The sequence below is a fragment of the Apaloderma vittatum genome, unplaced genomic scaffold (assembly GCF_000703405.1).
Source record: "Apaloderma vittatum isolate BGI_N311 unplaced genomic scaffold, ASM70340v1 scaffold2226, whole genome shotgun sequence".
Taxonomy (NCBI): domain Eukaryota; kingdom Metazoa; phylum Chordata; class Aves; order Trogoniformes; family Trogonidae; genus Apaloderma; species Apaloderma vittatum.
This window is the reverse complement of record NW_009721056.1, coordinates 122482-141153: the sequence shown is the minus strand read 5'-3', so window position 1 is coordinate 141153 and position 18672 is coordinate 122482. Positions and strand designations below refer to the sequence as shown.

Here is an 18672-nt window from a genome sequence, read left to right as displayed (position 1 = left end):
GCTCTCCGCAGCAAGTATTTAGCATAAATAAGAAAAGAAATAAAAGGAGCTCGAGGAGGAAAGCGCATCTGTCTTTCATTCCCTGAAACCCTGCTTCAAGTCAGCTAGCCTGCAAGAAACTGCAATTAATTTTGCGAAAGAGGTTAATGCCATTCGTTGATAAGGCAACTGACGCAAGAAGAACTCTTGATCCCGAGGAAAGCTCCAGCCCTCGGGAAACCAAAGGGTACTGTCTCACCTAGCCCACCCTTCCTCTTAGCTAAGTACCTGGGCCCAGCCAGGGATGCAGGGCCAGCTACAGTGATTTATACTTGCGAGTGAGTAATACCATGTGAAATGATGGCCACTTAGACTGGATACATGCATGCTTGCAGTGAATTATGAAGCAGAGGGTCAAAGGCTACCCTTCTTTAATACCAGCAAGCTGCAAGTATCCCATATAACTGCACCTTTGAAGCATATTATTGCTGAGACAAAAAATGTATTTCTTTCATTTATTGTTACAGCTGGTCTGCTGGTTAAAACACTATGTTGGACCCTACCTACTGACAAAAGCTTTTGACAAAAGCTTTCTCCTCTCAGATTTCCTTTAAAATGTGCGGTAGTAATACTGTTTAGGTTGGAGAGTGTTTAGAGCTATGTTTGGGGGGCAATGGTGCATCCTTTCCCTTTTACTTAAGTTTAGTACTTTTAAGTACTCACATGGAGTTATAGTGCTGGCATTACACTGTGTTCATTTTTATGGAGGCAAATAAACCATAACATATTGCACTCTTCCCAAAAGAGCTATACCAAACAGCCCCACTAGGAAATATGTTTTCTTCTTGCTTCTTTTTTTGCCTTAATCCTCCCATCTATAGAGTATGAAGGTATAAAGTGAGAAATTGATATCCTTCCAAAGTGTCTGCATTTGGGCTTGCAATGAAACAAAATTTTATGAGGACAAACTCTGCTCTGGCTGCAGTCTTCCTTGCTTTTTCCATTTTCAGCAAATCCCTCAATTTGCTCATGTTTCTTGCTTCTTGTCTGTTTTGGGGCTTGACTGACGCTATTACAACTGGTGGAAGTGTTACTTTCAGCAGTGACTGGAGGAAACTGTACTCATGCAACCGCTTTTTGAAGCCAAAATAGGAGGAAGGGCACAGTATGTCTCTCCTTGTTGCCCTATGTGGTGGTTCTCTGGAAAACCCAACACTTGTCCCACCATGTGCCTTCTATATGAACTTCTCAAACCTGTGTAGGACTTGATGGTTGCAATCCAGTTTGGACACTGTAGTGATGACAGTGTACCACGGCGCTGTTCTCAAAAAAAACACCTGAAACACCTTCTCTTCCATGTGTTACTAAGTAAGCTGGGGTACTGTGTCACATCCTACTTTGCAGTATTCATGAACATGATGCTCCTGATCCTTTCTACGAGTCAGGACAGTGTGCAAATCTTTAAATGCTCCCTTTCTCCCTATGTGATATCAAGGAATTCCTTTTTTTGTCTTCTGAGACAGAGGAATCCACTGCTTACAGTGACCGTCTTTTAATAGGTGGTATAACATTACTGAAAGAGTACTTGGGTCAAAGCCTTCCAGGTATCATTATAGAAATTTAATCACGGAAAAGAAAATATGCATGGTAACTTTTTACTCAAGACATGGTAAAATATGTCTATTAGAGGCTTACATTCCTTACATTTATGAGGATTTTTTTTAAATAAAAAATTTAATTTATTTGTACAACTGCATAAAGTTAAAGATAGATGTATAAAGCATATAACCAAGAAGAATTTCAGTACTGCCTAGTGTTAGGGACAGACTCCTTCCCTCTCATCAACAAACTATAAGCCAAAACAGTTTCAGAAGGTGTCTCACTTTCCAAATTTTCAACTTTGGCAGGACGAAGGGAAAGGAACACAGCAGGAGATCAGATACTGCTGCCGCCAAGCATTAAGACATTACCAGTTTTTATGGATAGTGGAAAATAAATATCACCACCGTGTGTGACTTTCTGTAAGGGTAGATGACAGTGACTCAGGGTTCATTTATACTCCTCGTCAATTTCTTAATTTCTTTTCCTTGAAAAAGTAGAAATAAAACATTTTATCTGCACATATTGTCAGGACAAAGTGAAGAAATCCTTGTTCTAGGCAGGTACTGAAAATTGCGTGCATGAAAAGTTATGCATATCTGGCAGCAGGATGCAGGAAATTGACACTGGAATTGCCTAAGCGGAGTCAGGAAGATGCCTTAGCATGTTTAATGTAAGTTGCCACAGAGACACGGTGTCTCCAAGAAAGCCATTAATAATCAGTTAGTTGGGAGAAAAGTTATGCATCTAGAAGATGGTCAAACAGTGCAAACTAGTTGAATTCATGAGCCTGCTCTGGGTACTAATTGACTTCATGGCTAGACATCCTCCATCTAAGCCCTCAGTTTTCCTATCAGATGTTTTCTTTCTAATATGCCTGGTAAGATGCTGGATTTGTTTAAAGTGTACTCACATGCCAACCTGTTTTTTTTTTTCTTTTTTTCCTGTTTGACATCCTTTCCTGTATGATCTCCAATGCCAAACTCCAGTGCAGCCCCTGAGACCTTCGGATATGCCAAAACCACAGGGTTTCTTGATGACTGGTTTTGACGAGGAAAGAAAAGAAGTTGTGGTGATACCTCACTTTCCAAACTAGCTGTGGAAATAACAACAGCAAAAAAAACCCCAACCCCAGCATGTACTTGCTGCCTTTTATTCATCATGCCTGGGAATGGCTGTAGGAACATTTTCTGCATAATAATCTTCTCTCAGGACTAGCCAGAAACCTTTTCCCTGGGGTCCTGCAAATCTTGTCCTCCAGCCACCTCTCTAATTGATGTGGCTGAGAGAGCAAAACCCCTCTGCAGTTGCGGCATAACCCCCCAAAAAAGTCATTTTGCCACGAGGATTATACTGTTAAGGAGAGGCTTTAACCCTCCAGTCAAATAAGATTTTTTTTAATTATTATTTTTTTTTCCAATACAAGAACAATCCCCACGAGGGAGCTTTGTCTTGCAGCTGCTTAGGTTTGCCACGGTGCCGGCAAGCACTCTGCTTTCTCCTGGCCTCCTACCCTTACACTGTGCAACAGGGTAGGGATGGCAAGGGGCGAGATCCATACACAGGCCGTCTTTTGCAGGGGCACCCGTCAGAGTAATGCACAGCTCAGGGCTTGCTTGCTTTCTGCTAAGATCTGCAATCCATGTCTTGAGTAGGGAACTCAGGCAAGCACCTAATAGGCATATGTGCAAGACTCAAAGGTCTAATGATTTAGAGGGAAGTTAGCTTCTACATGTAATTTCCAAATATTTTCTTATTGACAAATTCATCATCTTTAGATTTCAATTTAAAAGACTACGACATGAAGTGGTTCTTGGAGAGCATCGCTAAAATTGGAGAATGCGAGAAGAGGTTATGTTTTGAAAATGCAGTTTTTAATTATCCTTTGACAGGTTTTACTGAATAGAGAGGAAGGCTTTTCTTTGAAGGTTCTGTAGGAAAGAGGCCTACATAACACATAGTGTATCCACCTTGGAAAGATGAACAGCTGAGTCAGTCCGTCTGAGAACAGAAACTGTAGTTACAGACAATCTAGCAAGCCTAAATCTGTGGCTTAGACCAAGAAGCTCCAGCCTCTGTAGTGGATATTGTGCTTTATTTTTATAAGAATCGGTGTATAAATTGTAAAAAGTTATTAGGGGAAGGGTCTAGGGCTCACTATATGAGTACAGCCGTAGGACTTGCTGCATGACTACTGTGGCATAGATACTATTCTTCCTTTGTATTTCCAGAATAAATTAAATAAATCAAATAAATAAAAGTCTTTACTGTGCTACAAACATGATTTTTAAAAAATCTTAATATTTATTATTATTTATTTCAATAGATATATTGTTATGTTAACTCAGGATATCTCCAGAGAGATGGATATGCTGAGCATGAAACTTTTTTTTCTGCAAAAGTTGTATGTTCACCGCAATAATGTGCAGTGGAAAGATTTAACCAAAATTTTCTTTGCTCAAAAAAAGAAAAATCACAGTAGGATCTTCCCAAAATAGAGAAACATAATCAGTTGTTAAGAGCAGTTAGGGAAGTTAACATTTTTACAAACTGATCTTTTTCATTTACTGTGTTTTTTTTCATAGCCTCAACTTCATGTAACAGGCAAAGAACATGCATTCCCATTCAATAAAAAACTTTCAAACATGTGCTAGGAGTCAGTAATATTCGCCACATAATTTCAATTTAAAGATTAGATTCAGCTATAACGACGTAAATGGCCATGCATGTTCTGATTTTTCATTCAGGAGCTTCTGTTTTATTTATTTGATTTTCTAAACAAACATGCACACATGTGTGTGTAAAAAGTAGAGCAAATGCTCGTTTAAAATAACGGTGAAATAAAATGCTGTTCCAGCTAAACCCTTGGGCTGAGCTGTTGTAAGGCAAATGAGGGGGACCTGCAAGGCGTTATGACTGTATTTGAAATACACTGGGATGGTTTAAATGGGGTATTTATATTAGTCAAAGAATTAATCTGAAAAAAAAAAGTGTTGAAATAGAGAGTCTCAGCAGGTCTGTGAACACACCAAGTTTGCAAAATGTCTGCAGGGTTTCTGCTCAGCCTTTGGGCTTTGGTGAGGTTAGGAAAACCATGTGCAGCAACGCACAGAAGGACATGGTGTGTCTGAGTCCTGAGCTGCCATGAAACAGGAAAAGCAGAGGGATCTGCATGATCTTGCCTATGTCAGTGATCACGGTGGTGGCCAGCAGCACCATACTGATTGTGTTCTTTCCTCTTTTCTCTGCAGGATGTGACATGTGTGCCGATAACCGCAATGGCGAGTGCCCCATGCACGGGCCCCTCCACTCACTGCGCCGTTTGGTGGGCACCAGCAGCGCTGCCGCAGCAGCCCCTCCACCTGAGATCCCAGAGTGGCTGCGGGACCTGCCCCGGGAGGTGTGCCTCTGCACAAGCACCGTGCCTGGCCTGGCCTATGGCATTTGTGCAGCACAGCGGATCCAGCAAGGCACCTGGATTGGACCCTTCCAGGGAGTCCTGCTCTTGCCAGAGAAGGTTCAAGCAGGAGCCATCAGGAACACTCAGCATCTCTGGGAAGTAAGTTGTCATCTTTCCTTCCTTGTTGAACTTCATTGTTTTGTTGAGTGTAATTGTATGTTGCACTAGTACTGTTCGCTAGCCAAGAAAAAAAGTTGCAATTTAAGGAAGCTGACCTAGCAGATCTGAAAATATAGGCAGTGCAAACAAAAGCCTTGCTGCACTAGAGGTGGCCAGAAAAACAGTGGACACCGCAGAGGTCCCATGGGTTTGCAGAGGACAAAAAAGTCGTTGCAGGTGCTATAATGCAGAACAGAGAAAGCTGAAGGTTACAACACGCTGCTCTTTATATTTGGACCTGAGTATCAAGAGCTGGTGGATCTCTTGGGCCACAGAACAAGCTATACCATCTTAGTCTGAGTAATACATGTGGTCTGAGATGGCACATGGCACCAGTGCTGTGGCCTGCAGACAGTCCTAGAAAGATGCTGAAACAAGTGCAGGAGCCTGTTCTACAGCCCTGCTGTTTGCCCAATGAAGGTGTTAGTGCTTGTTCACAATATAGTGCAAGTCAGGTCCTGCACTGGCTATGCATTCTCCTAATGATGCTTTCAGTGCTGTTGTGTGAAAGCTACTTCTAGTTCTTTGAAGATGTTCTAATTTTTTTTAAAATTTTTTTTTTGTATTTGTCACCACCTGAGAGAGGGTAACAGTGATAACTGATGATAATACATTCAGGATGTGCTAGTTCAGTTTATTTTGTGATGAACACTGGCTGTGGTGTGGCAGAACAGATCATAACTCTGCTATGGTATTCCTTTGGCCATACAAGGGCATGCATGGCTGTTACTGTTCCCGACCATGTATATTTTCTCCGGTGAGTTTTGTGTTTAGGTATAGTTTGTACCCAGATGCTAACAACAGCATCTTGTGGTAAGCTAATTTAGAAACAAAATACAGTATATGATCATTTTATACACAGATCTTGTTAAAATAGAGAACATATATAATCTGTCTGTGTGTGTCGGCACTTATTTACAGAAATAGCTTAGAGTCTACTTAGTCTTTTCCCATTCATTTTTTCTTTGCTTTGTGCTGAAAGGCGTAATTTCTTAGTTTTGCTCAGTCTCTGTAGCTGCAGCTTCTGCTCGCCTCAGGACTACCTGCTACAGAGAGGCAGTAGAAACATGCCTGTAGATCTGGAACTGATATTTACTAGTCTAGAACAAATACAAATCTTCAGAATGTAACTCTTACTGGTTAGGCACTTGACAAGTGTCTAGAAAGAATATTTTTGCTGTCTTCAGTGGGTATACAGTAAAAGTGAATGGATTTTCAAAAGATATTTGGTGTCGTGGAGCCAGGATGTCACGTATAGCAATTGTCCACAGAAAAACTGTGAATATTTAGGTTGTCAGTTCTTTGGGACTGTTGATGACCTCTTTTGATCATTATATTCTACTTTTGCATACTATTGAATATGTGTGACTTCCTTCCATGAGTAGGATCTCCCACGGACTTCCCATACAAAAGCAAGTGGTAAATAACACTTCAGGGTCTTCATCTCAAAGTACTTACCCAAATTTCATTGTGGCAAGAGGGAACTTTTAATATTAAAGGTTAAAAGATTAGTCTTAGAATACACCTAAATGTACTCAATTAAACTGGATGTCTTACAGTCATTTTGTTGCTGTGTTCAGGGGGGATGGAATTTCTCTTGTACAGCAGATATTAATAAGCTGGACTTAAATTTGTTCCTACCAAAGCCCAGTGATTAAAATGAGAGCATTTTGGGATATGTTATTAATAATTATTTTTTTTGGTGGAACGCTCTGTAATTATGTTTGTGTCTTTATTTTCATTTTTAAGAGGGATTTTGTCAATTAGTGGAATATAGAATAATAAAATAAGCTTGCCAGATAATCAGGTGACTTGAAACAGTGAAATTTAGTTAAAAAACAATGGAGCTTGTGAATTTCACATTATCATGAAATATTTACATTATCAACTTTAAATTATTCTTTAAAACTGTGAATCAGCTTTATTTATTTATTTGCAACAAGTTGCAAATACTGATAATATATTTTTTATACAGGCAAGGCTTTTTAGTCTAATTTAAGATGAACTTAACATTATTTTAAAGCAATGAAAGATGGAGGGTTGTTGTAGGGAAGGCCAAAACCAAAGAAGAAAAAGATATTATATAAAAATAAGAAATAGTATTTACATATGGGCTAGATTCTGGCTAACAATGGGTGTCAGATGAGTTTTTTTGGGGGATTGCTCTTCTGTTCTTAACACACAACACAGATTTCCTGTTGGCTAGCAAATTGAGTATATGTATTTTAAGTCAATTATCTTAAAAATAATAATTGAACTAAGGGTTTTTTTGGGGGGGAGGTATTGTGGACAGCTCATGGTCTCAGATTATTTCTTTTAATGGCAAAAATTGTTAGTAACGAATAATGTACTCTAAGCTCTAGCTAGAAGTTTTGACCATTTCTCATTTGTTTTGTCTTGCAATTGGGTATGTTTTATCTATCAGAGAACTAATGTTTATTAAAGAAAAACTGTAAGCAAAAGAAATCAGGAAGTGTGTGTGATTTTATAAAGCTGGTCTATGAAAATAAATAAAAGCAACTGAAAGTATGTGACTGAATAGTCTGTGTTCTTTTAGGTATAGGAGTGGGGATTAAATCACTGTAAACATTAAAGAAATGCCTCATCGTTGTCCCTTTCTGAAGTTGTGGCTTTAGTCAGTTCTCTTCCACTGATCTTTTAAAGATAGCTGTAAATACAAGTATGTCCACAGATCAGTTACTCAGAATTAGGTCTTGGTAGAACTTACAGAGAGAAATTAATTTTCTTAGTACTGTAAATGGCATTCTAATATTTTTTTCTCTCAGCAATAAGATAATTGTTTTCCTTTACAATTCTTTGTTTTCAGTGTACACCAGATAAGTAGAAGGGCTGTTGGGAAGACTTTTAAGCACAGTTACTGATTTGGTGGCTTTTTTTTTTCATTTTCTTTGTTGTGGGAAACATCAGAAGCACTGCATTTGATGTATAGTTCAACGCTATGGAAATATGCCTCAGTCTGTCCGTGTGAGTGTTCCCACCATGCACTCAATGTTTGCTTTGTATGCAATCCATGCAGAACAACGTACAGTGATTTAGGGTAAATTAAAAACCATTCCATTACCTCACAACAGGCCTTGACACCTATGGGTGTTCATGGGAAGTTATTGAGTTCACTCGCCATCATCTGAGATAATTTTTAATAACTTACAGAAAGATCAGCACTTTAGAAAGCCAAAAATATTGATCATTTTCAGTTGTAGTTCATTTTCTTCCCCCTTTGACCCACTTATATCCAATCCAGAGTTTGCTTGTATTTTATATAAATACAATAAACTCTGATATGTTTAAAACAAAAACAGGACTGGGTGTATTAAGTAAACACTCTCTTTGGTAATACAGGCATTTATTCCTGCACTGCTTGATAATATTTCTGATCTTTTTCTTTCTTTTCTTTTTCTTTATTTTGAAGCAAAGAGAACAATCCTTTTGTTATTGCAAAGAAAACAGACACTTTCTCAGCAGTTAGGTCTTACTGATGAGAATGAGATAATTTTCCCCTAATGTGTTTTCTAATGAAGAAGTGAAAAGGCACACTTGATTCCAACATATATGAAAACATTATCTCAATTATTAATGTGTCCTTACTCCCTGGAGATAAATTAACCTAGTTGCACATGGTTTCCTCTTTCTGTTTAACATCAGAATTTAATAAGGGTGGACTTAAGGAATGTACACGATATATACTTAAATTCTATTAGAATAAAACACGGAAGTTTAAAAGGTTTATACCTTTTAATAGTCAAAGTTTTTTAGGCTCCAGATTTTAAACTGTGAATTCTGGAAACAGCTAAATTATAAATGGTCTTTTACCTTACAGATGCAGTTTAGATAAAAAAACTTTTACCCACAGATGTATCAAATGATGGAATCCTAAAATTTCTTTGACTTCATTCACCTGATAACACGTTTGCTGCCTTTCTTCTTTTCTTTTTGTCAAGGAAGTTGGTGTTTTCTCTTTTTCTCTTTTTTCTTTTTCTTTTTCTTTTTTTCTTTTTCTTTTTCATTTTCTTTTTCTTTTTCATTTTCTTTTTCTTTTTCTTTTTCTTTTTCTTTTTCTTTTTCTTTTTCTTTTTAATTTTTATTTTCCCTTTCCCTTTTCCTCTTACTTTTTCTTTTCCTTTTATTTCCCCTTGCAAAAGCCCAAGAATGACAACTATATTATTTGACTGTATTTTAACTTGATTTTGATTTAATTAAAACTTTGGTTTTCAGAAAGAAACGCATTTTCTTATGTGCTTGTCTTGTGCAAAATATACATATAGCAGGACATTCATTAGTAATTAAAAATGCTAAACCTGTATTACTGATTTTCCCCTTAAATGGACTGGATTAATTGTCACTGCTAAAAAGTGTGCATGTCACTTTAATAAACTGCTATTTAGGTACTTATTGACCAATCATCTGTGCCTCATCTGTGCCTTTAACTTAATCTGGACTAAGAACAGGCATTTTGCTAGGAGACAGGCTCGCCAGAGTCCATGCAGTGGTACTGTCAATTTTTGTACAAATTAATATCCAGCCATAATCTTTACCTTGCAAAGGAAGCACTCATTCCAGTTACAGTGATAGATTTGTATTCAGATTCTCAAGGCTACAGCGAAGCACTAGGGGATAGAATTATGTGCATGCCATAGTTCTTTTAAAGTGAAAATTATGTTTCTCAGAAATCCATCATCTAGTATTCTAGACCGTGTGTCAGTCCTGTTTCGAATATGTCATGTTCAGGAAATTCAAATAATTTAATCTTAAAAAACCCTCTTAGTTATGTTACTATTATAGCTTAAATTATGCAGAGTATTAGCTGGTGTTATTCTGGTGGTTTTGTGTTTTGCTTTTTCTGAGGATTTTGTGTGGTGTACCACCCTTGCATTTATTTTTTCTTTAAAAAAGCCAGTAATTTTTACTTTTACATTTATTTTAAGTTCACATACTGCCCACTAGAAATACCCCTAATGTTGCTTTCAGTAGCTTGCTAAGCTGAAAGTCCAATAAGAGCACATTCAGCACCACATCTTATTTTATCTGTGTACCTTAGAAGCAAATTGTGCTCAGCTGATGTAAAGCAATTTGCTAACCTTAGTGTTTCTGGATCAGTTAGTATCACATTTTTCCAGATTACTATTGTAAGTTATGCTTATGGTCAATATGAAGTTAATTTGATCCTAAATATAAAAGCTACTTTGTGTTTGATAATTCTTGTTCTTAGAAAGGCTAAACTAAACCTTGACATTTCTTCTAGAAACCCTGTGATTTTTACAAGACTTTTTCATGTCTTCATGTATTTCCGTGTCTTTGGTATGTTTATTATTATGTACAAAAGATATCTGTTTTATGCCTGAATAAATAAGCATAAGCACATGTGTAACAAAATAGATCTAATTTGGCAAGGGGACTGATTCTCTTCCTATTTAACGGAGTGAAGTTTGGTATAAACTCTGGTGGGGAGTTGGATACAGCCCCAGAATCTCAACAGTGTTTCTGAAAAAAGTATTTCCGTGAACTGCACAGAACACGCACATGTGCAGACACACTATTCACAGAAAAAAATTATTTTCTAATTTGCCAGATCATGCAGGCAATGTCTGTTTTTCCATGACATATAATCTCACCTTGGAGATTTTATTATGTAATATGTAAAAATACTGAAATGGAACACAAATAAATACAAAAACTCACTTCTGTCCTTATTTGACCACTACCTTTCCATATTGCTCAAAAATGATCCAATCATCAATATTACAGAATCTCTTGACTTTTTTTTTTATTAGTTAGTAAAAACAATATTCATTGTTGGATGAAATCTCGTTTGTAAGGCCTGAAATTACTCTTAATTTACGATGCCATTAACGGTGAGTTATTTCTATTGACTTTTGATTCAAAGTGGCTGAATAAAGGCAGTATTTTAATGAGATATATGGATATCCAAAATGTGTTGCGTACCTGATGCCAATAATATATTGGTTATAGATTTGATAAGCTGGAACTGCAGCATATGCTTTTCAGAGTGGTGGTGATGGTCAATATTTTGCAGAACTGTCACAACCACTGCTTTATGTGTTTTTGTCTCCCAGGCTTCATGGCATCAAACATGCATGGACTTTAAAACGCAGACTTTTAAGTAACTGCTTAACAGAAAAGCTGGAAAATTCAGCCTAGGGTATACTTTCCTTCCATGCGTTTGGCACCTTTTTCAGATAAGTTACAGAATTCCATTATCCAAATTGTTACACATGTGTGACAGAGGTTGACCTTTAGTCATGTCAATCCTTTTTGTGTAGGCCTCGGGCTCCAGCCTAATGGCTCAAAGCCTGATTTACTCACTGTAATAAGGGCAGGAGGTCGAGCAATTGTCAGCTTGCCTGCTCGTACTCGTCTCAGAGCCTGGTTGAAGGCTGTTAACACAAAGCTTTTCAAAGTGAATTTACAACCACCACCACTGACAGAGGCCAATCAGTACACCATAAATGTCAGGTTAGTGAGATTGAGCAGTAAGTAAAGTACTGGCAGCCCACTATTGGCTGAAATCAATTGCTCAAGGTTTAACTGCGAGTAGCAATCCATGTATAACTACGTCTGCAGAACCGACTTAAGTGTGGAGAGCAAGTTGGAGTGTGGATTATGTGGAATTACCCACCAGCAACAGCCATGGCATCAAGCCGTGCATTTATTCTCCTTCTATATGAATGGTGCCTGCACTGATGTAACGAATGTTGAAAAAGTCATTGGACCTACCTCTTAGTTGTACAAATAAGATTATTCTTTTCTACTTATGCAAAAATAATAAGAAATGTGGAACAGTGTTATCTTATCTGGACAAAGAAGGCTAGGATTTTTTTTAATGTATTAGTTCAGTAATACTCAACTATTTTAAGTCATCAGTTCCAGGGAAGGGAACTGTCTTTTTGCTGTTGGGTTGTAACTGGAAACTATCACAGAATTCACTAATGAGTGATTATGTACCTGACGGTCTGAATATCCATGAGATGTAGTTACCCACAAGACTGAATGTTTTTATCATTTTGTATAGTGACAGCTTGGACAACAATTCATTTAGCTTTGAAAGCATCAGCATTAAAATGTAGGAATCCATTAAAATGCTGTATGCCAGGATTTATAAATTAGGCAATTTCCTTGATTATTGCAATCATTTACAAAATTGATTGTCCCAGTGTGGTATAGGCAGATTTCAGCAATGATCATTGACAACAGACACATCCTCTAATATCTATTCTCATTGTTCCCTAAAAGAAAAGCCACTCTACTACGAGCTTGTTCTCCATCTCAAGGTCAATTATGCATTGAAAAAGTCTAATAATGTAGAAGATCACATATCTTTAAATGAGAACCACATCAGCTATTTATAGACTGTAATGATAGTTAGAACACTTATTTTTTCTTCCGTTTGTAATTTGCTGACGGCTAAAGCATTCACTAAGTCTGTAGTGCATATTCTCTGTGTGATCCGTTATTGAAAGGTAAATAATTTTGGCAAATTGCAGCTGTAAATATTTATTTGATTGAAGATTTAAAAGTCAATAATGTGTTTTATTTGTTGCATCTTAAACTTCTAATTAACCGATAGATATAGTGTATAGTAACTTGATTTGGGTCAATTATTTCTGCAAGATATAATAAAGACATTATGTCACAAAGCAAATACACTCTAGAAGGTTTCCTTATTAAAACAAATATGATAAATCTGCAATATGCTAGCCACCAACCACAAAACCACAGTGCTTTCTACTTGTGTGACAACAAGCAATATGCACGGTCAAAATCTAAAAATGCTAAACCTTGAAATGCAGGTGATTATAGGAGATGCTGTAGACAAGGTCCAGTCATAGCTGGGAAGAAGGTAATCTGTGTCAGGCCTCCTGCAGGTCATGAGTTTCCAGGACTAATATCCTGCAGTTGTTAATCAGTCCTTGCTCAGACAAGATAGCCATTGATGTTGCAAGGAACTTTGATTTAATGAGGTTTTCAGGCATGACTAAATAACATAGTATCACTTTAATCACAATTTTTAAATCTTTTTTGTCCAAGATAGGCCAACTCTTCTTTCATAACCATAGAGCCACCTGCATATTTTCTGCGACTGTCTGTACAACAGAAACAGGCAATTAGTGTAAAGGTACCCCTGTATAAGTGCATTCATTTGAGCTAAAAATAATATTTTACTGTGAAGAAAGTGAGGATTACATTGCTGGAGATCATGTAGTTGTGCATTGTATATAGTTTGATAAATACTAGCTTCAAAGAAAAACATTTTTTTCTTTGTATCTTGTAAAAAAATCTGTAACTCATAAATTTATTGTTTGTACTATATTGCCTATTTTATTTTGCATGGATTTAGTAAGATGTACCTAAATAATTCCATATTTTGCCAGTAATTCAACCTGGTGCTTTCTGTGTAGAGACCTACTGGTATATAAGCAAGCAAATTTAGTCACCCCAGGGCATTTCTAAAGGTGTTTTGATTTCATCTGTGTTACTACAAAATAGACAAAACTGATTTTATAATAAGTACAAGAACATCCTACTGAAATAGAGGCCTTATGTTCTTCGTGTTGTTCACCTGCAACAGACACTGAATTTGGAAACAGAGTAACGGTCAGTATTTGTTATAGTCCTAAACTGGCAAAAAAAATTAAAATCCTACATTAAGAGATGTACCATGTATAAGTAAATTTAGGGTGCATGATTTTTTATCTATGCTGATCTTCCAATTGTGTAAAGGTCAGTATTTTTTAAGAAATGGTTTATATGTAGTTTTTGCCTGATACTATGTCAGCAATCACTGTGCAAACCAGGGTATTAATTTTTATCAGTTTGTCAAAAGAACTTTTATAGCAGAATGGATTGGTGACTGATACTATTTTTAGATCATCATTTTACAAAAAGAACTTACTATTGAAGGAAAAATAATTAAAAAATTATTCTATTTTCTATATTCTATTTTCTATATTCTATTCTATTCTATTTCTGTTTTAAGTTGACTTGAATTCTGTCTGCATTTCCATTGCTCCAGTAAAAGAAAAAGATGAAAGAGACATACGATTATTTAGAGGAAAATGAAAAGCAGTCAGATTTAACTTCTTTTTTTATTTGTAAGATCAGTTGCAAGTGAAGTATATCTTTATCTCCAGTTGGAGATGTGACATTTTACTGAGCTACAGGTATTGTGTTATTCATTTTATTGCGACCTGCAAGTTTTCAGTGGCAGTTGTGTTAGCAAAATTACATTTGTCCACCTCTAAAACAATGACTTGTCTTTCAGAGCAAACATTCTGGAAAGGATTTAACATCCGGTGGAAGAAAGCCCCAACGTTTTAAAAAATTTGATTCTCATCTGTGACATAGGTCCAGTCTCTGTTTCAGAGCAGGAAAGCTGGTGTGTGGGTTGGCTAGGTGCCTCTAGATGAAATGCATTTTGAAATTTCGGGAAGAAACACTGACATTTTGTCAAAGTGAAGTTTATTTGTAACTAATGCAACAATATCATCAGAATACTTTAGCAAAAATGGTAAGTTCCTGAAAAAAATTTTGGTTTCTACCAAGATGTTTTTTTCTTGCAGAAAAGTGAAGGCTGCAAATTAGCGTTTGACTAGCTCTGACAGAAATGCTCAAAAGTTACACAGACTTACAAATTTCACTTAAAGCTGCTGCAGCCCTTTGGGGCAGCTGGCAAAATGCACCAGATTAAGACCTCAGCTGTGTTTTCAGCAGTGTTCTTTTTCCATGGTCCCAAATCTGCAGATTGCTAGGTACTGTGCTCTGGCTCTGGCATTTTGTTGGTGAAAGGTGATTCCTCAGGAATTTGAGGTCTGATTTCTGTGTTGGGACCAAAACTTCTCACCCAGCTGAACCTCTTCTGTGGTTCATGGATCAACATAGTAGAGTTAAATTTGCTGTAAAACTTCCAGCACATTTAAAAGTCAGGTAAGGAGTTTAGGAAGCTCAATTTTGCGTTCATTTTTACCACAAAGATAACCAAAGTGAAGATGAACATTTGAGTCTAAAGCATTTCCTTTGACCACAGACTAATCATGAAGATGTTTAGGGGAAGGAAATGAGTACCATACTCATGTTCAGATCTTTGCATCAATGTTGTCTCACTTGAATTTCATTCTCCTTTATTTTCTGATCAAACCAGAATCGCATTCAGGTTATTTAGAATAAAAGGTAGTTTTTAAGAAGTATTAACTTGCTTGCTTGTTTGTCCTAAATGGTACCTATTTTGTCCCCAGTCTTGAGATCTGGTGAACTTCCAACAGCAGGAGTTTTCTGTCAGAAACTGTGTGGCCTGGGCTCAGGGGTGTCTCTAGCGCACCATATGGTGGGTACATACGTTAGGGTAGGCTATATATCTCAGCCTGGGTGGGCTCAAACGGTAACTCTGGCTGAGGAGTTATTTGACCTTGGGGTCTGCCATTCCTAACAAAAGATGGCCGAGGGTCAAGCTGAGGTCTGTAGCCTCCCTTTCCTGTAAAGGCTACATTTGTCTGTCTCTTTTCTTAACCTTTGAGGGTTTTTGTTTATTTAATAAAATGTTAATTTTTATGCCCCAATTACCTAGAAGTGACATCTCCCAGAGGCAATAGCGTTGCAGAATTTTTATTTTATTGTTTGAAATAGATTTTTGCTTTACTTCTGAAAGGCTAATTTGTGTACAATTCCATTGTTTGCTGTTAAGTCAAATCAGATGGCTTCTCTTTTACAGTTATAGTACCTGTCATGTTGGATCACTTTAAGGACTTTGCAGGACCTTAATCTGCTTAATCCTTCATTCTGAGTTTATACTTCTCCCACATTATTACTTATCACTTCTGAAATCTCACAGGTCCACATACTATACTTTACGCTATTCATTCCCACTCTATGGCCTGCATGTCACATTGGCTATATTTATGATCAGAAATAGCTAGTACTGCCTCTCAGGACACTATCAATCACAATTTGAAATAACAATGATAGCCACTGAAGAAGTTTGCACACGGCCTCCTCCCCTCTCTGAAGCTGAGCAGCACACTGCTCCCCCACTGCACCCAGCCGCTGGTTGGTGGGTAGCTCAGGAAAAAATACTCCTTTCTCTTGTCACATTTGACTTTCAGATCATCTATTTTAAGGGATGAAAGACATCAAGAATTTAAACTTGTTGCTGCATCCACAGAGAAAACAACCAGCTACAGTGATAGTTAAGGCCAAGACAGTTCCATGTCTTGGCAATAATTAACAATTAGGGCCAACCTAGTGAAGGTATGGTCCATCTTGGTTTTTGTTTTACTATGTTTTACCTTTTCTTACTTTTGTTTTATTATTTTTTGCTTTCTAATGATTTTTGCATTTTTATTAAATTCTTATTTGTTTTATTTCTGAAAACAAGTGCATTTGCCTCAATGTTTTCTGCAAAGAGGACAATCTGGCATTTCCTTACTGTATGAAAGGTGATTTCATTTACTTGGAGAATTAGCAGTATGTTTACTGTTGAGAGAACCCATTTCTAGTTTTAGCTGTCACCCCACATTAACTACGGAAAAAAGTTTTCTCTTATAGGCAATACTGGACTGGATGTACACTAATATTTGTATAGTTAATTCCATTGTTTTATTTAAGTAATGTTTCAGTCAGTCATTGCAACTTGACACTAAGTTATGTGGTAAATCTCTGAAAGAAAAAATGTTGAGAAATTTCTCTGTAAGAAAGACTTTGTAGTGCAGCATCCAAAGATCAGATTGCCACAGACTGAAAGTCTGATTTTCTCCCTCCTTCATACTCTTTGAAGGTCTAGCCACAAAAGTCATAGAGCTAGATATCTTATCTTCCACTTTGCTCATCAAATTCATGTATTTATGGATGCTGAAAGAGTGGACCTTTAGATCATAGCGAAAATTAGGGCAACAGACAGGTGCAGGCTGCTAAAACAGTGTGTTTGAACAAGATGGAGAACAGGAGGGCAAGGCAATGTAGTGCCAGTGAATTTGGAAAAAGAGGCAGGGTGCTTTCAGACTATAACTCTTGTACAAGATTACTGCCATTCTTTCTCTTTGTTCTCAAAGATTGCAGGTAATTTTAGCACTGTCTCACAAACCAGGCTAGACTTGTCTCATGGCCATTACAGTGCTGACCTACCTACTATTCAGTTTTTGAGCTTGTACTGTCTGATGTGGAGTTGTGGATATCCCCCAGAAAGTCATAGTCAAAATATTATGAAATTATAACCTTCATGATAATAATAAATTTCTCCTTCGTGTTCTCATGGTTTTCTGCTCTCGATTTTTCCCACTCTCTTTGTTGATTAAATATCTTATCTAGTTTAAGACTTCAAAAAATGTGCAAGCACAACAAAAGGTAGCTTTGTAAATATGTTGAGCACGCAAAGGTTTTCTTAGAGATATTTTTGTATGTCCTTAGCATTGCTTTAGGAAATAGGATATCACACCAAGGATGCGCCATGGACAGGTACAGCTGGTCCCAAACTTCCTCTGTCTGTGGTCTAAGCTCACCAGACAGAAGCCTGCTGTGAAATGGAAGCTGTGTGGGAATGTGTCTTGTAGCACAGTGCCATGCCCAAGGTAACAAGTCCTAGTAAGGCTAATTGTCTCCTGGGCTGAAACAAGGTTGTGCCTGGGCAGTGCTCATTATGATTGGGATCTTGCTGCCTTCTGACATAACTTTGTCCTCTGCTTGATTTAGTGTTAATGGTATACTGATATATTGATATATAATGATAATACTTTGGTATTAATGACTTGAAGACTGCTAGTGAACTTCACTATTTAATCAAACAAAAAAAAAATCAAATACTGTGCCTTACTATGATCAATTAGGTAAGAATAATTTTCTCTTGTGTGGTACAAAGGGGAGGCCTGGGTGCTGTAAGCTCGTGGTACAATGTAGGTGCATAATTCTGAACTTTCATTTACTCACTTCGACTTTTTTTGGAGCTGGTGGTGTTGAGGAGCTTACAGAAAGCAAGGAGTGGCTTCTAAGATCAGGACTCCTGTGCTTTGTCCCAATGTATGGTTGCAGGATTTTTAAATTTTGTTCTTTCTATGTTTCATAGTGATTGTACACACTAGTGAGTAAAAAGACTCCAAAGATACTTCCCATTCTAGCAAAGCAAAAATGGTAGGAATTTCAAAGAGGGAAAATATTTTAAATTCATGCATCAGTCTCTTTAATTAAATTTCCATCTTGGGGGAGTCTATTGAAAAGGCATCAGGGGACGAGGAGGACCTTGGCTTTGTGCATGAGTACAGGAATTTGTGTTTGAGTTGCTCATGAGCATTATGGCATTTAACTCTCCAGCAGAAAGATTATGGGACCTATAAATTTTGTAAAATGAATAATACCATGTGAACGAAGTATCTCTGAAGAGTTAGCTTGTGTCTTGAGATCACAACCGCAGAACTGGGAGAGGAGAGGAGAGGAGAGGAGAGGAGAGGAGAGGAGAG

At 37.3% G+C, this 18672-nt stretch overlaps 1 protein-coding gene across 1 annotated transcript in view; it reads left to right on the top strand.

Moving 5' to 3' along the window:
• The first annotated feature begins 3379 nt into the window (after positions 1 to 3379).
• Positions 3380 to 18672, top strand: part of PRDM6 (PR domain containing 6) — a 67228-nt gene continuing 51935 nt past the window's right edge. The window contains exons 1-2 of the mRNA XM_009871214.1: positions 3380 to 3470; positions 4830 to 5137. Of these exons, the coding sequence (XP_009869516.1) occupies positions 3380 to 3470; positions 4830 to 5137 (399 nt within the window). The remainder of the gene's footprint in view (positions 3471 to 4829; positions 5138 to 18672) is intronic.